We start from the raw sequence: 22,906 nt of genomic DNA on the forward strand, positions 1-22,906 counted from the left end.
CGGTTATGGCTTCCATAATATACCCGCGATTGACTGACTACTAGTACAGGTATCCTATCCAAACTGCATGGTGGACGGAGTAGCTTCTATAGCGCCATCTCGCGGTGCCCATACGTCGGACACTCTCCTACGGACTCAAAAAGAGAATTCTCGCCAGCGTCGGACAAGACACTTCTTGATATCGGACTTGATCAAGGCCATCGCGTCAACGTATGACATGCTTGGCAAACTTTCAACCAATCCAGGTATATTGCTATCCAAACTGGCATGACATTATGCCAAAGGATCCTCGCCATATGGAAGATTGCTCGCCTGGCTGACTCGTCTCCCCTCGTGGGCCTTGCGGTCCTCGGCCAAAGCCTGTGCAAACTTGCTCTTCTTTCTCACCACCGGGCCCTTCCAGTAGAACACATAGACCGGGACGACGACCATACAGGACAGGATCGCCAGGATCGTGCTGGCCCACTTGGTCGGATACTCGCTGCCGATGCCCTCGTACATGGGGATGGCAAACATGGCGCTGATGCCGGCCAAGAAATCCCTCGCGAAGGCGTTGCCGCCGCACGCCGACGCCGAGTACGGCCCGTAGGCCGCGATCATGTAGTCGACGGTGGAGAAGTAGATGGCGTAGTTGGCGATGCCGATGAGCAGGCTGAAGATCATGGGCGCGATCCAGTGGACCCTCGGCGGGCCGAGCGACGTCCACGCGAAGCCGATCAGGCCGACGGGCTCGAGGGGCGCGAGGAACAGCAGGATCTTCATCCGGCGCTCGGCCTCGAAGTCGTCGCCCTTCTTCTGCCGGGTGCGCGTGTAGCGGTAGATCCAGGGGAGGTAGATGAGGTAGGTGACGAAGTAGGCGAGGTTGATGGGTATGACGGCCCACGCGGACTCGAGCACGCCGAAGTCCCAGGCCTCGTAGACCACGGGGAAGCCCTCGAGGAAGATGAAGATGAGGGCGTCCGAGAACCCCGAGAGGAGGGACAGGAATAGGACTATTGGCTCGCGGACGAACATCTCGAACGGTCGCGCCCAGATCTTGACGGCCTCCTTCATGGAGATGCGCGGCATCTTGAGCTCGTTGGGCCCGTAGACCTCGAGCCCCGGGTTTTCTTTCCGCCGGCGCTTGGCCTCCTTGTCAATGAGGACGGTGCTTCGGCACTCGGGCGTGAAGAAGTGGATGAGTTGGACCGCGGCGCCGAATATGAGCTGGATGTAGAAGAACCAGTGCCAAGAGAGATCTGCGGCCGGGGTTAGTTGAGGCTGAGCCAAGGACGGCTTCGTGCAGGGAATAAGACCACCTACAGGCTTGGATGGGGCCGCCGATCACTCCTCCTATGCTTGTGCCGATGCACGAGGATAGCACGATGAATGCTAATGGCCACTGCTGGTCGTCGGGCTCATACAAGTCGGCGATGAGTCCTAGAGTCACACTGCCCCCTGCAGTGGAAAGTCCACCCTGGAATAAAATTCATTGGTCAGATCCAAGGTACAGCACAAGAGAACGACGTCGAAGACTCACCAGAGACCGGCAAACCACGATCGTGCCGAAGTTGGGTGCAAAAGCACACGGGAGCTGCCAGATGTTGATCAAGAACATGCTCAGCTGCAGGATCGGCCAGCGCCCGAACTCCTCGCTCCAGGGCGCCCACAGCTCGCACCCGAAGCTGTACAGGACCAGGTACACGCACTGGCCGACGCGGGCGGCCTGCTCGCTGATTCCGAAGTGCTCGGACAGCGGCGTCACGGCGTTGGGGAAGACGGAGGTGTTGAAGTTCATCGATATCTGGATGCAGGCGATGACGCACAGGAAGCTCCACTTCTTCCACCTGGGCCAGCTGTAGGCCAGCTTGTCGTAGCAGTCGTCCTCGGTCAGCTCCTTCTTCCCGTCTGGAAATGCAGGGCGGCCCTTTCTTGTGAGCCCGCCGAGGGAACTGTGGCGGTGGTATGTCTTTGTGTACGACTCGTACGGATTGGGGTCAGGACCCTCCTCCACTGCGGTATCATCATCACGATCGCGGGGGACCTCCCAGTGGCCCTCTTCTTTGTTGTGTTCCGCCTCTGCTCGGCGATTCGGGGCCTGGGGGGTGTTGAATGGCGGCTGCTTGTAGGCCTCGGGGTCCATTTCGGGCTGTTTCTCGCCCTTGGCCGGATTCTGTCCTGCGACCATGTTGACTCGACGAGGCGACTACGAAGACGGACAGGAGTTTGTTCAGGAACTACGGGTCAATGGCATTGCATTGCATTGCTTTATTAGACATTTTCCGTCAACATCATGACGTATCCGTCCCATGACGAGATGCAGAAGTTGATCCATGGGTGGAGGCCCGGATTTGCAACTACTGAGTGCAGCTGAGGGATAAACTGATGGACTTTCCAACAAGGCATCGCCCTCGTCGGTGTCAATCGAGGTCGGTCGCCGTTGAGTGACGCAATGCGGCTGCGGGCTGTTTCCACTCCCCGGATGTCTGCATAAATGGGTCTTGTAAAAACTGCGCACTGAGCTTTTTCGGTGGATCGTGCATGTGGGAGGGTGGGAGGCTCGATATCAAGTCCGGAGGTGTGTAACATCGTCAGCACCACGCACTCGGAGATAGTGTTTTGTGGAACTGTGGCAATTGACTTGAGTAAGAGTATTGTGTTGCCTGCCGAGCCTCTTGTCGCCGCCCACGGTCCGACCCATCTTTAATGACATACTAGTGGGTAGGAGATCGGCCACATGGTTTTGTCTGCCACCCCACCGATGAATTCATGGCTGTTGGTAATGCCCCCTTGATCCGGTCCATTGTGTCACTAGACCTCGATCAGGTCCGTCCTGCATCTCCAATCCTCCGAGCTTTCGGCTCTAACCCGGCGAAATACGACGTCAACTCTGCCAGAGTCCGCTTTTATCGGCCGATACTCCGGCGGGATCGGATCCGCGTTCATTGCTCACACTTCCACCACGCAACATTTTAGCTCGCATTTGAGGCATAGTCTTTGAGTATGGGCTAGCCTCAGTGGCAGAAAACGAGGCTACTGTTGCACGTATATCAGGGTAGTATGATGAGTGGTAAGAACAGAGAAGTGGGGCTGCAATTAATACAATTCTGGCGCTGCTGGCTAACTACCCTCAATCAATGGTGACAGATCAGATCAAATTGCTTGTGCAATCAGGCTCGTCAGGTGCGGCGTAAAAAGGTCGGATGGCCGACGTATATTTCTCGACTCGAAATAGCATGCCACTACACCTTGGGTTCGATCGACTGTCGTTAAGAGTCATCCCAAGAGTCATCCGAAACTCTTTCGTGTCTCCTCCCAAGATATCATCTGCCACCCATCACTCTCCGTCCACATCAGCCCTTGCAACCCGACAACGTCGAGCCAACCATGTGCTTCTCTCTACCGATATAACCACAGGTCTTCTACCTCAGCCCTGGGAAATCAACATCCGACCTAGACATGCTATCGCAGCTGTGCGGTGCCTGGAACGCAAGAGCCTCTATATGCAGTCAATGCCTGAGATCAGAGATTCTCGAATCTCATGTGCCACGCCGCCTTTCGTGTACTAAATGTTCTTCAACGCGAAGATCTGGGTGCCTCACTTACCGCCATGTTCCTGACTAAAAACAAGGCAGCAGCGCATGCACAGTCACATTTCAATCTGACAGTCTCAATCCGACAGCCTCTGCGTTGACCAGCTCTCGCACTGACCGGCACCGGCACGTGAGTGAGGCTTGTGATGGGTGGCTTGGGGCACAAGTAGTCAGAACAAACGCATGGTTAATGGTGATATAAGCCGCCTTTCTAGTGGTTTCTGGGGTTGGAGGCCAGGTGAGGTCATTCTCGACTTGTTAAAGCTAGGCCAAGGCTGATTCGGCAACTTTCCAGCCTGCCACAGTTGTACTACCAAACTGGACAGAACGACTGACCTGTCAGCCAATCCACTCAGCAGACAGCTCGTTGGGCGGGGTAACGGTGAAATTCGCGCAGGAGCTTCCTCAACAGGCCACAAATGTGTTCCACTTCCCGTTTTTCTGTTTTTGAGCTTCACAAGCGGTCCCATGGTTGTGTTGAACCTCGACGAGCGTGTACTTACACTTGATCACCGCTTATCTCATTTCACAATTATTGGCCGAGTTCTGATCAGAAATCATCATCTGCGACGTCACGCGTCCCTTTACATTTGTTTGCAATACCTGTATCCGGCACAAGCCAGACTTCCCGAAGTCCGCCCGTCACGTACTCATTCTCCTGCCACCTTCCAAAATGTACCGTTACCAAGCACTTCCGAGTCGAGAAGATTATATCCGACGCCTTGTCCTGGAACCCGGCGAGGACGACGCACCACTTGTCGGCCGTCTTGAGACGATCCAGCTGCGAAGCGCCGCTGAACTGAATCCGTTCAGGGCTATATCCTATGCCTGGGGTTCAGGCAATAAAGATCAGATTATTACCGTGAACGGAAACCGCCTCGAGATCACAACGAGTCTGCGAGATTCCCTGTTGCAGGCAAGGGATGCACATAGCACGGTAGCACTATGGGCAGACGGGATCTGTATCAACCAAGATAACGACGAAGAGAAGAATGGACAAGTCGCACTTATGGGCCGGATCTACGAGACATCTCGGTGCACGCTGATATGCCTCGGTCCCGGTCTTGGTACAGAGGACCGGCAACATGCTAGCGACGTGGGGCTGATAGCCGAAGTGGAAACATTGATACGGGAGGTATTTGAAGATCCGAAGTTCTCGTGGGACTGGAACAGCTTTCCATACCCTCCAGCAGATCATGCCCTTGTTAGCGACTACAGGTGGGATTCCTGGGAGCGACTAGTTCGACAGCCATGGTTCCATCGTGGGTGGGTAGTGCAGGAGGCAGCGCTTGGGCCAGATGCTCTTACGCTCTGGGCCGGGGAAGAAATAAGGTTGGTCAGTGTGCTTCGGGTTGCTTATTGGATTACATGGCGGGCTAAAACACTAATGGCAACGTTAAACATCTTGACGATATCAGCGATTCATCTTGATAAATATCAGATCCAACACCCGGAGGAGGCCCGGACATTTAGGCCGTCGAGCCAGCAACATCGCATCGAGGGGGAGACCCGCTCTCGAGATCTTACACTACGCTCGAGAAATGTTCTTGAGCGACCCGAAAGACCGGATCTACGCGTTTATGGCTTTGAGGACTTTGACAAGGCGATGCCTGCTGTGCGACCGAACTATGGGAAGGACGTATCGCATCTAGACGTCTATCGGGACTTTGCCATCAAATACCTTGAGCAGACCTCGGACTTGGATATTTTGTGCTTTTTAGATCACGAAGAAAAAGATAACAGCCCGTCTTTTGTTGCTGTTGCCGATGCTCGCGTTCCTTCCTTCCCTTCCTGGGTTCCGCGCTGGGACTCCGGGCCCCTTATCTCCGAAATTATCGACAGAGCAGCCAGGAAGATCACCTGCATAGAGGGCGAGCCCAACAATTCAAGAGGGTCGCCAATCTCAATTATTGAGGGCCTTCCAGTACTCCGAGTTAGAGCGATTGCTTTTGGTTCAGTCATATATGTATCCGAGCCAATCGAGGAGCACGACGATGCACCCGAGAAAGCAGTTGCGCAAGTGTTTTCCTTATGGAGGAACCTTGTGCGGCAGCCGAAAAAGCACCCTGGCCCCAACTGCGGTATTTCCGGCCTGGCCTTCCTCACCGTACTCCTTTTCGGACGTTTCGTCGGTGATTGGCAAGACTTCCAGAGTCTGCTTGACCTTGCACGAAGACTGCAGTCAGATCAGCCATCCCACACCGCAGACGCCTACTCACAAGATCTGGCCGCCCAAAGAATATCACTGCTTGTCGCTGAACAGTCGAGGAATAGACGAGTTGTTCTAATTGATCGCGGGTATTACGCAACAGCCTCCAACATTACCCGCGAGGGCGACCTGTGCACCATCATTCATGGAACACGCACGCCGTTCATACTTCGTAGGGTTCCCGGCAAGCAAGACCAGTACAACGTTGTCGGGCCGGCGTTCGTCTTGAGCAAGGAAATTGATGACAATGGGATTCCATATCGTTTAGCCGAGGAAGATTTCTGCGACGATTGGAAGGACTGGGACTTGCAAAGCGAGGAGATCATTCTCGTGTGAGATAAACAAGAGCACAAGCACCTCAACTGCAGGTGGCCACTCCAATCCAAGTTCACCTTATACACCACCGTTGAAGCTTGGCGTCGAACAAGGTTACCGTGGGAATACTATCTGAGATTCTTCTCTGAATGTAGTGCCAGGATAGTAGTACATTGATGTAGATTAGCAAGTAGTATGCCAGCTTGCCAACAAACACCTGGGTAGCAGGCAGCTATGACAAGGCCCCTAGACTCGGAATGTGTGGAACGAAGATCAATGTTGAGCGCCACCCCGGACCGACTACGCACGCCATGGATTTCATTTGCATCCGTTAGGAGGAAGTCTAGATCTCATTGGGCCAAGTCCTCCCTCCTCCATAAAAGATAAACTCCATCAATCTAGGACTCAATTCTTCCACGACGACATGATAGTCAAAGCAGATTCCGGCGTACTGGCAATCTTTGGATACGGGACCTCCGGGACAAAGGATATGCTTCGGCCATCCAAATCATAGTTGGAGTTTGGCAATCAAAGCGCCACACAACGCCATACTCACCTCACGAGCCACTTTGCCCGTGGCAGCTCCGCCATTCCGATTGGCCCGATTGCAGTTGTCTCCTTGTGCCAATGAATCCACGGAAGGATCAAGAAATTTGAGCAGGTCCCGGTCTACTGGTACCGAGGCGCGAGTGGGCTGGTCCCTAAGGGGAAGGAGATCGGTCGGCGCAATGATGATCAGCATAGTCGACTCTTGTCCACTAGAATAGATTAGGCGAGGGTTTTATACAGCGACCACATACAGACTGGCTGTCAAACATTGATGCTATCTTACTCTTCAAGTAGTCGTTCGTATTCTACAGCATCTAAACAACATCGCGGAGGGACTTGTTACTGCGGATGGGTTGGCAGCTTCTTACAAATTGAACTTCCAATATCGAACAGGCAGCCATCTGCATGCAAGGAGCTACTAGTATGAGCCATGGTCAGGACTCATTCCAAACTGGAGCGGAGTCTTCGACGCATCTGAGAATCACAGGCAGCTTCGATAAGAAGCTATTGAAAACGGCCCACCGAGGTAGAATAGAGAGCACGTTCTGCTAGTCCCCTCTAAAAGAGGAAGAAGGCGATCCAGCGCGAGGGAGGAAATAAAAGGAATAGAAGAGGGTGTAAGGTGCACAATCGCGAAGCTTTTTAAGAAGACCTGCAAATAATGCGTGGCATAAGAGAAAAAAAGAATGGATTGGATTCTGAGCGGAGAATTTCTATAGCAACGATTACCTGGGGACTTCTATATACCCGCCGCTGAGGAAACGAATGTAACCCACTTCACCCCACTACACTATTCAGAGCGGTTTCGCTAATCTCGCAATGTAAACGAAGCCATCCTACGAACACAAGCCGATATTCATATCGCAAGCCAGCTCAAGGCTTCTATTGTTCCAGGAGCAAATAGCTGGATTGACGCCTCGCAGAACCCCTACTATTGAGGAGACCCGTGTTGAAGGAGGCAAATCACGTTAAAACGTAGCCGCCTCGGAAAAGCCAACCGCCACCTGACATCGGCACCCAGTCGGGGTCTTCCCCCGGCCGGACCGGGCGTCGGTCTGACGCGTCAGACGCCATCATCAAGAGAACAGATATTCGTACAGAAGGAAACGGATGGTACACAGATACCTGTTTAATGATATCCCCCCAGCTAATTAGAGTATAACACCCACACCCACGCCCACGCCCAATTTACACATACATACACCTAACTTATAAATTAATATCAATTGGGCTTGGGCATGTGAATTTGGTGTAGGTGTGTTGATCATGGGTGGGTTGACTATAGGTGTATAGGTGTGTGGGTTGTCGGTGTATTGGGTGTGGGTGTGTTAGGAGTGGGTGCACTAGGCGTGTAATGTAACTGTATACCATCCGTTTCTTTCTGTGTGAATATCCGTTCTCACAATCAATGGGCGTACCCTGGATTGCGCGCTCGCGCATTAACCAGCGGGCCCGTCCTGGTCGCCAACCAAGACCGGGCGGGTAGTAAAGATCAGACCTTCACCTGCTTGGTTCTTCCATTCACAAAGGAGGCCAGTGCAAACATTTGATGTCAGAAGTAAATCCATACTATACTTTCCTTTCAAGAATGGAAGGAATGAGGAGGACAGCACTTAAATTACTTGGCGTACTTACAACCAAATCAACTCACTCCCCATCAAAGAGCAGCTTCAGGTACCCGCCTTGGCACCGCGTCCAAGACACAAAAACCAACCATCCCCCCGGATGACGCGCTCCATGTGCCGCTCAAGAGTCACCGACAAGCCAAACAGCGACAGCGAGATGCACCAGAAACAGATTCTCTCGCATCCCTCGGAAGGCAGCTTGTGCCGAATGCACGGAGCTGCATCCTAGGTAGAGAAACCACAGCACTTTGTAAGAGTGGAACAGAGCGCTAACCTCCAGAGCGCAGACATCACACATATTGTTGCTCACTCACAACCCCGTTGTTACAATATATACATAGCATTGTGTGTTACCTATATACATGAACGCACGACCATGTGTATGCTATATACATGAATATGGGAGAATCTACAACGTGCGCCCCTTCATACTCGTCTAGCAGATGCTGGTGGCGTTTGTCCTGATCGCCAAAACCTGTCCGCCTACTACGGTATCGCCATTGACGGGCGCCACCATGCCACCGGCGGTGGTCACATACAAGACATTCGAGTCGTCCGTCCTCCTCCCGAACCTCGCGGAAGAGGGCTCCGCGATGGCCGTCGAGTTCAAGTCCCCAGCCACGACCGCGACGTTACCCCCGGGGGTGACCCTCTGGATGGCGTTTGACCCCCCCGTGGCCATGAAGACGTTCCCGTCGCAGTCGATGGCGAAGTCGTCCCACTGGTCCAGCGACGAGAGGCTCTGTGCAACTGTCTGTGCCTCGCCGGCGGGCGTGCCGTCGTCGGGGTTCAGGGGGACCTTGACGAGCGTCCCCTGCCCGACGTTGGACAAGTACAGCTCCGCATCCCGCACCCGCAGCCCGTCGGTCGCGACGCTGCCGAAGCCGTACGTGACAGCGGGGACCGTCTGGGTGTTGTTGATGGTGGCGGCGGCCGCCCCCGTGTCGACGTTTACGGCGTAGACCTCACCCGTGCGGATGTCCCCGGCCATGAGGAACTTGTTGGCCCCGCCGGACAGCAGGTCGATGCCGTTCAGGCAGGTCGCGGCGGGCACGTCGGCCAGCTTGCTGACCTTTGGCGGGCTGGCGGCAAGGGTGGCGGTCGAGTTGATGGTGGCGCCGCCGAGGTCGACGCTCCAGATGGACCACGAGCCCTGGGTGCATTCGCCCGTTGAGAAGGAGAAGTTCCCGGCCAGGACGGCGAACACGTCGTCCTCATATTCGGCTATGCCGGTGATGCCAAGGGCGGCTGGGAACTCATGGATGAGAACGGCCTCGCCGGGCACGTGCGGATCGACCAGCCAGAGCTGTGGCGAGGTGAAGACGTCGAGGAGGATCTGGCCGTTGGCACGGACAGCCAGGTTCTCGACGTACGTGTTTTCCGGGAACTGGTAGATCGTCTGGATGTTGTCCGTGGAGCGTGGGGAGGGTCTGGCGGCCACTACTGCGGTCCAGCCGGAGAGCATGGCCATGGCGACGGAGGAGTTGGCCAGCATGATGGGCGGCGGGCCTGCAGGCGTTCTGAGTTCCAGAAGGCGATATCTTGCAAATGTCTATGCATGCGCTGCTTCTAGAAGCATCGTGGGCTTCTCCTTGTTTTATAGTCCCTGGCCGGAGATTGGCGGGCAGCGGTACAGTCCGAGGCTGGAAGATTCTTGCTCCACCCGGGGGCAAATCGTCAAATTCCACCCGCTCTTGAAACCTGTAGTAAAAAATCGGGGACACCCCTTTTACACCCAATCCCGAAACGACTTTCATCTGAGGCATATTATCCCAATCCTCGTCGCTGGGGCGATTCGGGCCATCTAGTGATTCGATTATGGGGCGTAGGATGCCGCTAAGCTACGCGATGTCTTGCACCTCGGCAAGTCGAGTATACCAATTCCGGGGCGGGGCAGCGTGTGATGCAAGGCAAGGTCTGTGTTATTGTCCTGGCATGGTTCCGAGAAGATGTCTTGGGGGGTTAAACCACAGGCGCCATGTGTTGTGACTTTTAGTGGCCGTTGGGAAAGCCGCAGCCGTCCGTGAGTAGTTTTTATAAGGCGAAGAATGAGTGACCCAGGGTCATGGTATCGCAAATTCCGTCCCTGCAAGTGAGATGGGGTCTTCCTGTGGAGAGACCTTGCCGCGGCTCCACTCAGGACGGCGTCTAGGCCAAAGGCGAATATAGCGCTGAGAAAAAGAAAAAGGCCATACCGGGCATGATTTTGTTCGCAATACAGCCGGATTAAAAATAGGATCGGGCTACTCGTGAGTCGCGACTCCAGTCTTTATGTGCAGCGGTCGACACAAGTCCAGCATTGTCCAGCTGCAAGCGAGCCGAGTTCGTCATGACCTCGGCCGTTTTCATGCCGCCAGCTGATGAAGCAGCATCGAGACGCGTCTCCATCTCGTCCCGCCTCGCCTCGTCCCGGGATCCGCCAAGCGGCGATCTGAATTAAGACAGTTCGCCGTACCCAACGACGCACGGTAGACAATCCTGCAATCTCGTTCGTAGCTACACTATTTGTAAGCAGCTGCAACCGCTAGGAGCTGCCACTGGCGTTGGCTCCTGCGCGGCTGCGCACCGAGGGCGTCACGGCCATGACGAGCGAGAGCTGGCTGTGCGAGTGCGTGGGGTACGCGGGCACGCCCGAGAGTTCAGACCGCTCATCGGCATCGTCAAGGACACGTCGGCCGACACCAAGAGGGTCCTGGAGAGCCTGGCGCCAGTGGTGCCGGGGGGCTCCAATGTCTGAAGCTGGGCAGTAGACCTTTGTGTGGCTGGCGGGAGGGGTCCGCTTGAAGGCAAGGCTCAGTCGCCCTCAGTTCTGGGTGATAATTATAATAGATGAATGCAGAATAGCATAGACGTGATGAGTTTTATCTCATGGATATAAGAGCAGCAGTAGCCTGTCTCTATTATTATTATAAGCCAGGGTCACATAAAAGTATATGCTAGTAAGGCAAATCCTGGCATAAATCTGGATATATACCTTGGCTGCGGAGCGGACACCTGAGCAGAGCCCGTGATGATGTCAACCAACAGCCCAGCGTTGCAACACTTTATACGTCAAACTCAGATGCCCGTCTTTGCGCGAAATGCTTTCGTCAACTTTTCTTCAGTAACGTACAATTGTGGAACAAGCTCCCCCTTTTCTACAGCCCCAGCACCGATGCGATCAACCCACAAAACGCAGCAAGCGAGATATTCCGAAATGCCCCGGTCTCAGCACCACTCTCTGTCGTCGATGGCGTGGATGCCGGGATGGAGGAGGAAAAATTCGCAGACGCAGAATCGCCCGTCTCTGACGGACCCGATGATGCAGACGCAGCCGTCTGAGCCGATGCGGAGGAGGTGGTGGTGATCACAGCCAGTATCTTCTCCAGGCCGGCCGTGATAGTCACCTGGTGCAAAGCACTGATTGTTTCTTGTTCATAGATCATCCGAGACGTTTCATAGACTTCGGTCACGCCTGATGGGCTTGCAACTGTCATGTCACAGTCGTAATATCCGCCACTGATGTTACATTCGGTGTCCCAATTGCTTGTGGGGTAGTTAGCTTGAGTTGTGTGAGATTTCCGCCGGCACGGAAATCTCACACAAGAAGTACTTACATAGCGTCAGGCTTGGTGAAGTGTCGAGCAAAAGTTTAAGGGCCGTTGACGTATAGTCTGGTCATTGTTGACGGGTCTCCGGGACTCTCGCACTTTCAAAGAATCCATTTCTATCCAGTGTTAGATTCGGAACGGAACTTCAAGCTCGGAACCTCTGACCTCGACGGTGCAGTTGGGGTCAGCCAATCCCCTAACTAGGTACGTGGTAGCCTTAGGTGCGGCGGAAATCACGGATCCGACAAAGGTTGCGTTGCGGCTTTCGTCGGTGTCGAGAAACAATTCCATGGCCGACGCGGTCTGGGCCATCGTGCCTAGCGTTAGAGCCGCGGCTAGCAATAATGGCTTGGATTCCATAATGGGAGCCAGATTATTGGTTGTCTGTTAGGTATGAGGCTGGGTGGTAATTATCTAAGTTGTAGGTCGCGCTTGCTGAAGGCCAAGGGTGCTGGGGTTGGAATCATAGGTAGTCGATTGTCTGAAGAGTTGGACAATCAAGAGAGAATCGGAAAGACTCAAAACCTCATTGTTAAAATTCCGTGTTCCTTATTTAATTGATTTTATATCCTTAGCGCCAATCACAAAGGATTTCTGCCAGCAGCAGAGTAATCCTATTAAAGCCAACTGATAATAAATGTACCATGGATAAATAGCTTTATAATAAATTTATTTTAAATTTACAGGTAATATTATAATAAATACTTAAGGTATTAAAAGTTATAAATTAAAATTAACTTATATAATAAATTAAAATAAAAATTAAAAGAAAATATAACGTGGTTTACCAGGAAGTAGCGGATATTAAGAAGTGGCGGATTTTTGCAACTTTAGCCAACTTTAGCCAGCCATAATACCTACTTAATGTAAATAATTTAATTAAATTTAGCATTAATTAATGTTAACTATTTTAATAACCTTATTTTTAATTAATTTAATTAATTTAAAGGGATTAATATAGTTACATTTAAGTTTAAAATAATTAACTTTTAATAAAGGGAACTTATTTTAATGTAAATCGCATCCTAGTTTTTTATATTAATCTTGCTTTAATCCGCCTAATTAAATATTTAATATATTAAAAATTAATAATTATTAATATATTCTTTATTTAAAAAAAATAAAATCCTTTTAATTATATAAGTAATTAAAAACTTAAAGAAAAATAATGCAAAACTTATATTTATAACTTAAGCTATTAATATCTTTAATATCCTTAAAACCATATTACGCTATAAAATAAATTAATAATACTTATATAAAGAATTACGTATTAATAAGCATAAACTTAATTAAATTAAAAAGTAAATGCTTATTTAATATATTATTAATTAAGATATTTAAAGATTTCCCTTATAACTTTTTAATATAAAAGATATGGCTAACTTTTTGCTAATATTATAAAATGCTAAACCTATTAATAAGCATTAAGCTTAACGCTTTATAAATTAATAACCTAGCCTTAAAATTAAATTTAATTATCCCTATAATTATTAAAAAGCCTTTTATAAAGATTTAAAGATTATTAAAAATTAATTTAAATTACTTTATAATATAATGACTAAATATTAAATTATTAATAATAACTTTTATAACTTTAATAAGACTAACTTTATAATAAGTATAATTATTATATTAATAGTTATTATATGTATTAATAAATATAAAAAGGCTAAATTAATTTAGCTTAATAATTAAGAATAAGCAATTATTATTAAATGCATTAATATAAGTAAATTATGGATTTTATTATTTATAATTATTTAAAATGCTTATTACCTTGCTAGCTAAGCAATAAAGTTAAGTTTTTTAAATAATTAAATTATTAAACTTACTTTTAATAAATAAATAAATAATAAAATTAATTTAAAATAAATTTAGCACTTTAATAAGCATATTAAATTAAAAAAAGATATTAATTATTAAATATTAATTATAAATAATTATAAAAGCTATATATTAGCTAAATTTAATTAATATTATAAAAATAATAAAATTATTATTATTAGCATATTATTATATTTATTTTACTTACTTTAGCCATTAAATATTGTATTATATTTATCTTTAAAATATGCATATAGCAATTAAATTAATCTTTTTATTTAAGCCTTTATTAACCATATTACTAAGTTTAAGTTCTTTTTTATATTTAAGGCAGCTTATAATAAGACTTTTATAATAAAAAATATTAAGTTTATATTTAAAGGAGTTAGAATTTCCCCTTAGGACCCTAATTTTATAATTTCTAAGCTTAATATTTACTTATAAACTTTTATATAATCCCTTTTTATTTTCCTTTAAAAATAAAAGTTTTAAATATTATTAAATGCTTAATAAATTATTTAATAATTAAGTTTTATTAAGGGCAGGATTTCCGCCCATTAAGAAAGCTTCTTTATATTAATTATAAATATTGTTAATTAATTAGCAAAGAATATATAAGTAATAACGTACTTATTTATTATAATAAGCAAGTAAATCCGTATACTTTAAAAGGTTAATATAGCGCTTATAAAACATTAAAGGGCTAAAAAAACCTAAATATAGCTTAAAAAAGCACTTATTATTAAAAAATCTTATACTTTTATTTAAGAAAAATAAAAAAGAAAGCGGTTAGCTAATAAAATTAATAATAATGCTAAGGAATTAATTCGCAATAAACCAATTAAAAGATAATATAATAATTATAATAAAACTAAGCATAATGCAAGAACTTATAAGAAAAATAAAAAAGGGTTTATTTAATTAAATTTTAACTATATTATAATAAATTTAGCTTAGTTAGCATTAATTAATGCAAATATATAGGTATTAATGATTCGCAGCAAACCAACTTTTTAAGGGTGTAATTAGTATTAAATGGTGCTAAATATATATTTCCTATTAAAAGTTAATTAATTTAAATTAGCATTATAATTACGCTAATGCCTTTAAATTAATGAAATTAATTAGAAATAAGGGTTTAATTGTAATTAGCACTAATTAGTGCCAAATCTTATAAATCTTTTTGCATTAAGTGGGTGCTACGGCTAGCTAAAGTTAGCTAAAGTTGCAAAAATCCGCCACTTCCTAATATCCGCCACTTCCTAGTAAACCACGTTAATATATTATTTTATTAATTATTAAAATTAATTATATAAATAGAAATATAAATAAACTTTATTAAATAATATTTCTTTAAAAAGAAAATTATATTATATTAATATAATTAATTAAGTTATATTTATTATTAATTATATTTAATTTTTATATATATTATTAACTTTAATTAACTTTTTTATATTTATAAGCTTAAAGGGATGTATTAAATTTATTTATAAAGTAAATATATTATATTTGCTAATAAATTAAATATAAAGTTATTATAACTTAACAATTAATATTATAATAAATACTTAAGTTATTAAAATTTATAAATTTAAAATTTATTTTTATTATTAGCTAGCTTTAGCATAAATTTAATAAAGAAATTATTATATTAACTATTAATTTTAACTATATATACGAGGATCCCACCATAAGAACGGTGTAGAATCTGACAAGTTTAATTCATAGAGATTTATGGCCACGTTAAACTAGCTAGATAACAAATATTCCACGATGCGTTGGTGGTTGCTCAGACAAACGGCTGAACTTGCTCTTCAGTCCATTCCCAAAATCTCTCGGAAAGCCCATTCCCGCCCTCAGACCGTGGCTTCAACTCCATGTCTATATCCTCTCGCATTTGACAAAAGCGGCCCCATGGCCCAACTAAAACCTTCAGTCAGTCTCTACCATGCACCTTAGGTCCTCAAAGCGGAGAATACAAGCTCATACAGGTCAACTATTCCGGCAAACTTACTCCAATTCTTGTGTCTTACAGCTTCGACCGTCAGGTGTGCCGAGAAACCAGCAAAGAGCTCCGTGTATGCCCCATAAATGGGTGGATAAAGGATGAAGGTGCGAAGGAATTTGGTCTCGAGCCATGAACGATTTCGCGTCAGTTCGGTGTTGAGATTGCCGGGATTCAGAGCGACGCTCACGACGCCGTCTGATTCCGCACCATGCCTCCTCGCTACTTCTACCGAATGGAGGTAGTTACCAACTTTGCTAATTGCGTATTTGGTAACGGTTGATTGGTCCTTATGATAGTCCAAGTTCTCAATATCCAGACCATATTTCGGTGACAGGTTCACGGCGATGGAAGAGACCCAGATGACGCGTACAGAATCTTTGGGGCTGATTTTTGCCGTATTGATAAGCGTCGGAAGGAGAAGCTTTGTGAACAGGAACGGCCCAATAGTATTTGTTCCCAAGTTCAGCTCGTAGCCCTGCTCTGTCTTGGGTCCATCGGCAGGAGCCAACACCCCGGCGTTGTTGAAGAGTACATCAAGTCGTGATTCCCGCAACAGAAACTCGTCCACAGAGGGCCTGATAGCAGATAGGTCGCCTAGATCAAGGTGGAGGTAGACAAGGACGCCTTTCGATTGCGGATGCGCTGTCTTGATTGAGTCGATCGCAACTTGAGCCTTTGCTTTTGACCTGGCAGCGACATAAACCTTGGCATTCTTGGAGTAAAGTATGCCCGAAAGGTCTTTGCCGAGGCCGGAGTTTGCTCCCGTGACGATGTATACCTTGCCCGCCAGGTCGGGTAAGTCTGACTCGGTGAACTCGGGCTGCGGTGGAAACACTTGCAACCAGGAGTCCTTGAAAGAAGCGAATCCGGCGAACATTGCGTGGCGGTGCTCCCTGGATGCAATTGTGTGCTGTGTACTCTTCACGAGGCAGAGGGATATGCCTATGTCTATCCAGCAGCATCTATGATAGCAAGAGCAAGTGGTCTTGGACGGCGTGGCAGCCACGAGACGACAAATTGAAAGCTCGGCAATCCTAGAGTTTGCATTAGCTACACCTGAGTCGTGCTACAGCATTCTCACCGCTAGATTCAGATGTCTCCCAAAGTCTCAGGATAGCGCGTGTGCCGGAATACAGATATGGCTTTAAAAAGTCTATTGCCAATGAGCAGTGGCCCCTAGTTAATTAATTTTATTACTAGAGTACCAATTAATAATTATAATACCTTTATTAAAACTAAGTATTTACATAAAGTATATAGAATTTATATATACTCTTTATTTAAATTTATTATTAAACTCATTATTATAAATATATTATTTTAAATATTTTATATATTATTATTATATACCTTATATTAAGTAAATGAAAATTAAAACATTTTAATTAATTTAATTTTATTTATATTCTTTTTAAATTATTTTTAAATCTTAACCCTTTTTTTATATATTATATTATTCCTTAATTAAAAATTATAAGAATTTTAATAAAAGTAATTTAAATTTATTATTATTAAATTTAATTATAATATTTATTAATATACTTATAATATTATATATTATATAATACTTTTATTAATAATTAAATATTAAAGTATTATTATAATAAAAAATAATATTATAAATAATTAATTTTATTTATAAAGTTTATAAAAGAGTAATATAAAAAAACATACGGAAATCTTCTTTAAATTTAAATTTCTAATCTTTAAAGTATATAAAAATTAAATGCTTAGGAGAACTAACCCCTGAAAGTGTAGGGGGTCCCTGTGGCTTAGCAACAGACTTTCTGAAAGAACCTCCCTACCCGGTATCTGCATCTTGGATACAAGCTCGCGGTACAATTTGCACTAACCAGAATGGGTCAACGGAATCGGGGTCCGATAAAACCCCTAGCTAAGCATTAAATTCATATGCAATCCACCCAGACAACCCGAGGGCCCACAGGGACCTTAGGGTTCCTCAACTTCATTTGTTCATATTTCCACCCAAACTCGCTTTCGCTAGCAACTAGGCAAAGTGTAATCTGGTGGGACTCTTTCTTCCAATAAATAAGAGTATAAGCTAATTAATTCTTGGCATCCTGGCGGAGGTGTACGACGCCAATGCAGGTCCCAAACAGACTCTGGTTAGGGTACTTTCAGCATAGGTACCCAGCAGTCGGCCACGCAAGCGTCCGGAGAAACAAGATTGACCGACCAACCTCGTCAGAGAGACACCAAAAGCCTGCCTGATTGTGTGGCTCGCGAGACGTTTACCCTACTTGGCTGATTCTGCAAAATTCTGAAGCGACGAGTCTAAACCTCAAGTGCTTTCTGACTCTCATATTTGCGAGTATCGTGGTCTCTGCCGCTCAGCACCATCATGCAAGCCGCACCATTTCCACTTGAGCCGCTTTTGACCGGCCAGCCCTTAGCACTTGTCTTTGGGCTCCTGGTTCGTGATCCTCTGTTGAGCACTCATTTTGTTTTCTTGATTTTGTTCTGTTTGGGGGGGGGGGGGCAAGCTGACGATTTGTGGAAATTGCAGGGCTTAGCTTTCGCAGCGATTGTCGAAAAGGCAATTTATAACGTCTTTCTTCACCCTCTGCGAAAATTTCCTGGGCCTCTGTTAGCAAGAGCCAGCCGCTTGTACTACTCATTTTATCGCAGCACAGGACAGCTTGAATGGAAGACGCTTGAGCTACATCAAAAGTACGGAAGTGTGGTACGCATCGCACCGGATGAGTGTAAGTGCACGTGTACTATTTCATTGCCAGATACGGAGTCGACTACTGAATTTGTTGTCAGTAAGCTTCAATGGTAGGACGGCATGGGACGATATCTATGGGCACAGCACCAAACGGCGGAATGGGCAAAAGCTGCAAAAGGAACCATTCTTTTACATGGGCGCCATGGCACCAAACGGCGAAAAGAATCTTGGAGCTAGCTCCGATAAGGATCATAGCCGTATTCGCGGGGTCCTGTCCAGTGCCTTTTCAGAAAAGGCAGTCTATGCGCAAGAGGATCTCTTGCTTCGCCACATCAATTACATGGTGGAACGGATCTGCAGCCTTAATGGAACGCCCACAGATGCTGTCCGCTGGCTTCACCATTGCACGTTCGACATCACGACGGACCTCTCCCTCGGCACCAGTGCCAAGACACTGGCCTGTGACACATGGAGTCCGCAGGCTCATCTGATGTTTGAAGGCATCAAGGAAGGCATCACCGCCGTTGAAATACTGCGCTTCGTGCCTTTCAAGTACCAGGCCTTTGGTATTTTGATCAAAATGTTCGGAAAAGCGCGGCTTCAGGCATTCGAAGCGGCAGTAGACCAGGCACGCAAGCGCATGACCCATGCTGCCACAGACAAGGGGGACAGGAGGCCGGACTTCGTATCGTATATCGTCAAGGCAAACGAGACGTCCAGAGCGCTGACACCGAGTGAGATCACCGCGAATGTCGCCCTTCTGCTTGATGTTGGATCCGAGACCACGGCCTCCCTGCTTGCCGGCTGCCTTTTCCATCTAGCCAAGAATCCGCACATCCTTGAAAAGCTTACTTCGATGATCCGGAAAGAGTTTTCGACACCCCAGGATATCAACTCCAAGATGCTGGCCAGAATGAGTTACCTCACAGCAGTGTTCAGTGAGGCTCTTCGCATCTATCCGCCAGTGGCAGGTGCTACGCCCCGACTAACGCCTCCAGAAGGCTCTCAAAGTAGGGAGAGCTTATTCAAAAACGAAGAACGAAGGCTCTTCTGCTAACAAGGACCTAGTTGACGGCCAATACATCCCAGGTAATATGAGCGTCGCTATCAACCAGGTCGCCATGAATAGGTCTTCTCGGAACTTCAACAAACCGGACGAGTTCGTGCCCGAGCGCTGGCTAGGTGATGGCTGCTTCGCGGAAGATCAACCACAAATGTGTCTGCCATTCTCCCACGGCCCCAGAGCCTGCCTTGGTCGCAAGTATGTATCTCCCACAATGCTCTCCACGCAAGCATGTACTGATTTCTCGAACACAGTCTCGCCTGGGCTGAAATGCGACTCATCCTGGGGCATTTACTCTGGATTTTCGACGTAGAGTTGATGCCTGAGTCTCAAGATTGGAGCAATCAGAAATCGTGGTTCATTTGGGACAAGCCAGACCTTATGATACGCTTCAAAGAGCGCGAAATAAGAGTCAACGGCAAGGTGCGGAAGTAGCCGCTAAGCTGCTGAAGAGACTTATGGTTGGAGTACACTTGGGGATGAATTTCGGGCTTTTTCAATTGTAGTTTGCTCTTTGCTGGATGCAATATTGTCTCCTCGCTTAATTAAAGCCACAGTGCGTGTGTTCTCAGAGTTTTCACATTTTGAAGGCAGTTCTCAATGTTCGGAACGGCAATGCTCCTGAGGATTTGCATTTGGGGCTACGTAGAAAACACAATCAATCGAAAGACTCCTCATCTCTCTGTCTGCAGCTTTGAGTTTGATGTGTATAGCAATCTAGTCGTTCTCTTTGAAGTACGGTGTAAAAAGAGGTACCACTGTCATACGAAGTTCTATAGGTATTGCAGTACGAGTTTCCGTTCAACATCAAGTGAGGTCACGATTCTCTAGCACGCTCTATACCGAATACATTTAGCGTCAAATTTCTCAAAAATATACCACATATTACCTTCCCATACTATTACTTATGTCGGCTTAGATGTCAAGCTGGGTTATTGAATTGTACTTGTTGTAGACATGTTACGGACATTGTTCGGACTACTTAAGCAATGGCAAGAGTGTCTGTATAGCAACATTTAAACGAGCTACCAGACGTATTTCTGGGTAGCTACGCCATCAGATCTACTTCTGAAAGTAAATGTTCGACCTAGCTCGGGGGTCCGGGATTGGGACAGGACCCCTTGGAGGCTTGTCCCCAGCAAGCCACCCCTGATGAGTGGTTCGAGTGCCCATCTCAATCGGATAGTCAATCTTGGAGTGCATGACTCCCCAGTTGAAAAACAACAGCTGGTCTCCCTCTTCCTCAGGGCCAACGTAAATATTCTCAGGGCGGATAATGCGATACTGGAATTTAGTGAAGAAGTCGCGCACTTCCTTCACGTCATCAATAACCTTAGGCTCCTCGTCGAGGCTGCTGCGGACAAACACCCGGCGCACTATATTAGGTTGCACGTGGAAGTGTTTGCCGCCTGTCACCGGGTTGACCCAAACTAGGGGGAGCTGCGAAGAAGCATCTCAGTCAGCTTAGAAATTTGATATGAGGCCTGTTGAATGCGATAAAATGAATGCTTAAGAGGAGAACACTTACGACGAGCTGGTCATCTGGATTTCTAGGCATGGCTTCCATCTGCTCGTCAGAGGCTTCTCTGCCCTCACAGGCGACATTCAAACCCTGTGGGTTTCCGCGGCAGCGAAGGATCCACTCGTAGGGGAAGAACTGGTACTCTGCCCAGCTGTGATCAGCGATGGCTTGCTCCTCCTTGGACAACATGTCGTACAACCTGGCCGTGCTAAAGAAAGCAGTGCGTCCAGGCTTGACCTTTTTGGTCATGCCTGAGCCGTCAGCCCAGTCCACGGTCTGCTCACCCTCGGGGAACTTGATGATGCGGAAGGAGGTGAACATTGGGTGGTCAATCTTGTACGACGGGCCATCAATGTGCCACGATTGAAAGCGTGCCACGCCCTTGTGGTAGTCCTCGTGGGATAGGGGCTTCGAGTAGTAAGCATCTGCGAACACTTCGGGAATGTCGACATCTTTCAGGCCCCAGTGGTCTTTGCCCTGGTACCCCTTTCCCATGAGGAACAGACGCTCAGTCTCTGGGAGTACAAGGTAGCCTAGCTTGGGCTGAACCCGGCGCACATTGTCAGACATCAGGAGACAGTACGATCTGGGGTTGGGCACGTACGAGAATCCCAGCGCCTTTGGGGTCCGGGTTGTACATCAGAGCCCATTCTTCCGGCGTGAACTTGGGAGCGTCAGGGCTCAAGCGATTGAGCAGCTCCCAGTTCTTTTGCGGGGTCTCGTCATGTTGATGCTTGATAACCACGAGAAGATATCGCTGGACAGCATCACGTAGCTTGTCGACTTGTTCATCTGAAGTGTAACTGGCTCAGTCTCATTTCTTCGACGCAATACTGGCTCAGTGCAGGGACAGCGCAACCAACGGACCTGTGATGGTGTTGACGTCGAGGCCATAAATCTCGGCTCCAAACTAGATAATAACCAAGCAAAATTAGTTTCGACCACTTGCAAGGACGGATGGTCATGAGTGGATTTGACATACACCAAACTCTCCGTTCATAGGCTTGACAACAAAGTCCTCTACCATTGAACCCATCTCGATCTCAAATTTGAAAATTTGGCTAAGTGTATAAATAGGAGAACACGATTTGTATCATTTCATCTTCAAACCGCCCCAGGACAGCGAGCACATCGCGGTATTTTAGTTCGCTTTGCTCCCTGACTGTCTTCCCCCCGCCTGTCGCTAAACGCATATGGCTCTTATCATACCACCACACAATATGAATTACGCATCATACCTCGGCCACCCCACAATGGGCTCCGGGATCCGAGTCAGGAAGGAGTTCCAACTGGGGAGGCAAGTTCCGCCCCGGTGTTACACCTCTACAGGCATCCCAATGGTTGAATCGTGTACAACTTTTCCCATTGGTGATTCTGGACCCACCAGGTCACACTTTGCCTAATTGTGACTTTGGGAGGGAAAGTGGTTATTTAACGTTTGGGATGCCTGCAGAGATGTATGCTAACCCGAGCGAGCCTACCAGGGGGAGGGGGGGTTTTTGACAAGGTCACGCAATGAAATCTTTTTTTGCAATAATGTAGATGTTATGTCAGAGTTTAGACATTATAATGAAATACTTATGAAATGCTAAGAAACATAAATACAAATAATGTTTAAGAATAAATATTAGATTAAACTAAGCATTATATTAAGGTAAACATTATATTAATATATATTAATAAAATTTTTATGTTAAAAGCTTTAATTTAGCTTATTATAAGTTTACCCTAGACTAATTTTTAAATATCTTTATAATTACGTAAATTCTTTTAAAATAAATCATTGAGCTAATAAAGAGTAAATAAGTAATTAAATCAAGGATAAGAAAAAAAACAAGTTTTTTTTTTTTTTTACCTCTTATATTAAGGGTTAACATTACGTTATAATATGTTAGGAATGATTATATATTATAATATATTAAAAGCAACTATAT

General features: G+C 46.5%; 7 protein-coding genes across 7 annotated transcripts; 2 read left to right on the top strand and 5 right to left on the bottom strand.

Annotated features, from left to right (window-relative positions):
• Positions 1 to 273: 273 nt before the first annotated feature.
• Positions 274 to 2,167, bottom strand: INS49_005508 (uncharacterized protein; the record flags this gene model as incomplete). The annotated part of the gene is made up of 3 exons (XM_043166287.1): positions 274 to 1,238; positions 1,303 to 1,456; positions 1,520 to 2,167. The coding sequence occupies 3 exons, from the start codon at positions 2,165 to 2,167 to the stop codon at positions 274 to 276; spliced, it is 1,767 nt and encodes a 588-aa protein (XP_043017067.1).
• Positions 2,168 to 4,245: 2,078 nt separating this feature from the next.
• Positions 4,246 to 6,117, top strand: INS49_005509 (uncharacterized protein; the record flags this gene model as incomplete). The annotated part of the gene is made up of 1 exon (XM_043166288.1): positions 4,246 to 6,117. One exon carries the CDS (start codon positions 4,246 to 4,248, stop codon positions 6,115 to 6,117), a length of 1,872 nt encoding a protein of 623 aa, XP_043017068.1.
• A 2,589-nt stretch (positions 6,118 to 8,706) lies between these two features.
• On the bottom strand, positions 8,707 to 9,765 carry INS49_005510 (uncharacterized protein; the record flags this gene model as incomplete). Its single annotated transcript, XM_043166289.1, has 1 exon — positions 8,707 to 9,765. One exon carries the CDS (start codon positions 9,763 to 9,765, stop codon positions 8,707 to 8,709), a length of 1,059 nt encoding a protein of 352 aa, XP_043017069.1.
• A 1,029-nt stretch (positions 9,766 to 10,794) lies between these two features.
• Positions 10,795 to 12,172, bottom strand: INS49_005511 (uncharacterized protein; the record flags this gene model as incomplete). Its single annotated transcript, XM_043166290.1, has 2 exons — positions 10,795 to 11,049; positions 12,026 to 12,172. The coding sequence occupies 2 exons, from the start codon at positions 12,170 to 12,172 to the stop codon at positions 10,795 to 10,797; spliced, it is 402 nt and encodes a 133-aa protein (XP_043017070.1).
• Positions 12,173 to 15,571: 3,399 nt separating this feature from the next.
• On the bottom strand, positions 15,572 to 16,575 carry INS49_005512 (uncharacterized protein; the record flags this gene model as incomplete). Its single annotated transcript, XM_043166291.1, has 2 exons — positions 15,572 to 15,613; positions 15,724 to 16,575. The coding sequence occupies 2 exons, from the start codon at positions 16,573 to 16,575 to the stop codon at positions 15,572 to 15,574; spliced, it is 894 nt and encodes a 297-aa protein (XP_043017071.1).
• Positions 16,576 to 18,589: 2,014 nt separating this feature from the next.
• On the top strand, positions 18,590 to 19,885 carry INS49_005513 (uncharacterized protein; the record flags this gene model as incomplete). Its single annotated transcript, XM_043166292.1, has 3 exons — positions 18,590 to 19,397; positions 19,456 to 19,648; positions 19,705 to 19,885. The coding sequence occupies 3 exons, from the start codon at positions 18,590 to 18,592 to the stop codon at positions 19,883 to 19,885; spliced, it is 1,182 nt and encodes a 393-aa protein (XP_043017072.1).
• Positions 19,886 to 20,512: 627 nt separating this feature from the next.
• On the bottom strand, positions 20,513 to 22,008 carry INS49_005514 (uncharacterized protein; the record flags this gene model as incomplete). Its single annotated transcript, XM_043166293.1, has 5 exons — positions 20,513 to 20,890; positions 20,979 to 21,515; positions 21,577 to 21,764; positions 21,840 to 21,882; positions 21,955 to 22,008. 5 exons carry the CDS (start codon positions 22,006 to 22,008, stop codon positions 20,513 to 20,515), a joined length of 1,200 nt encoding a protein of 399 aa, XP_043017073.1.
• Positions 22,009 to 22,906: the final 898 nt, after the last annotated feature.

Source organism: Diaporthe citri, assembly GCF_014595645.1.
Source record: "Diaporthe citri strain NFHF-8-4 chromosome Unknown scaffold_18, whole genome shotgun sequence".
NCBI classification, from domain to species: domain Eukaryota; kingdom Fungi; phylum Ascomycota; class Sordariomycetes; order Diaporthales; family Diaporthaceae; genus Diaporthe; species Diaporthe citri.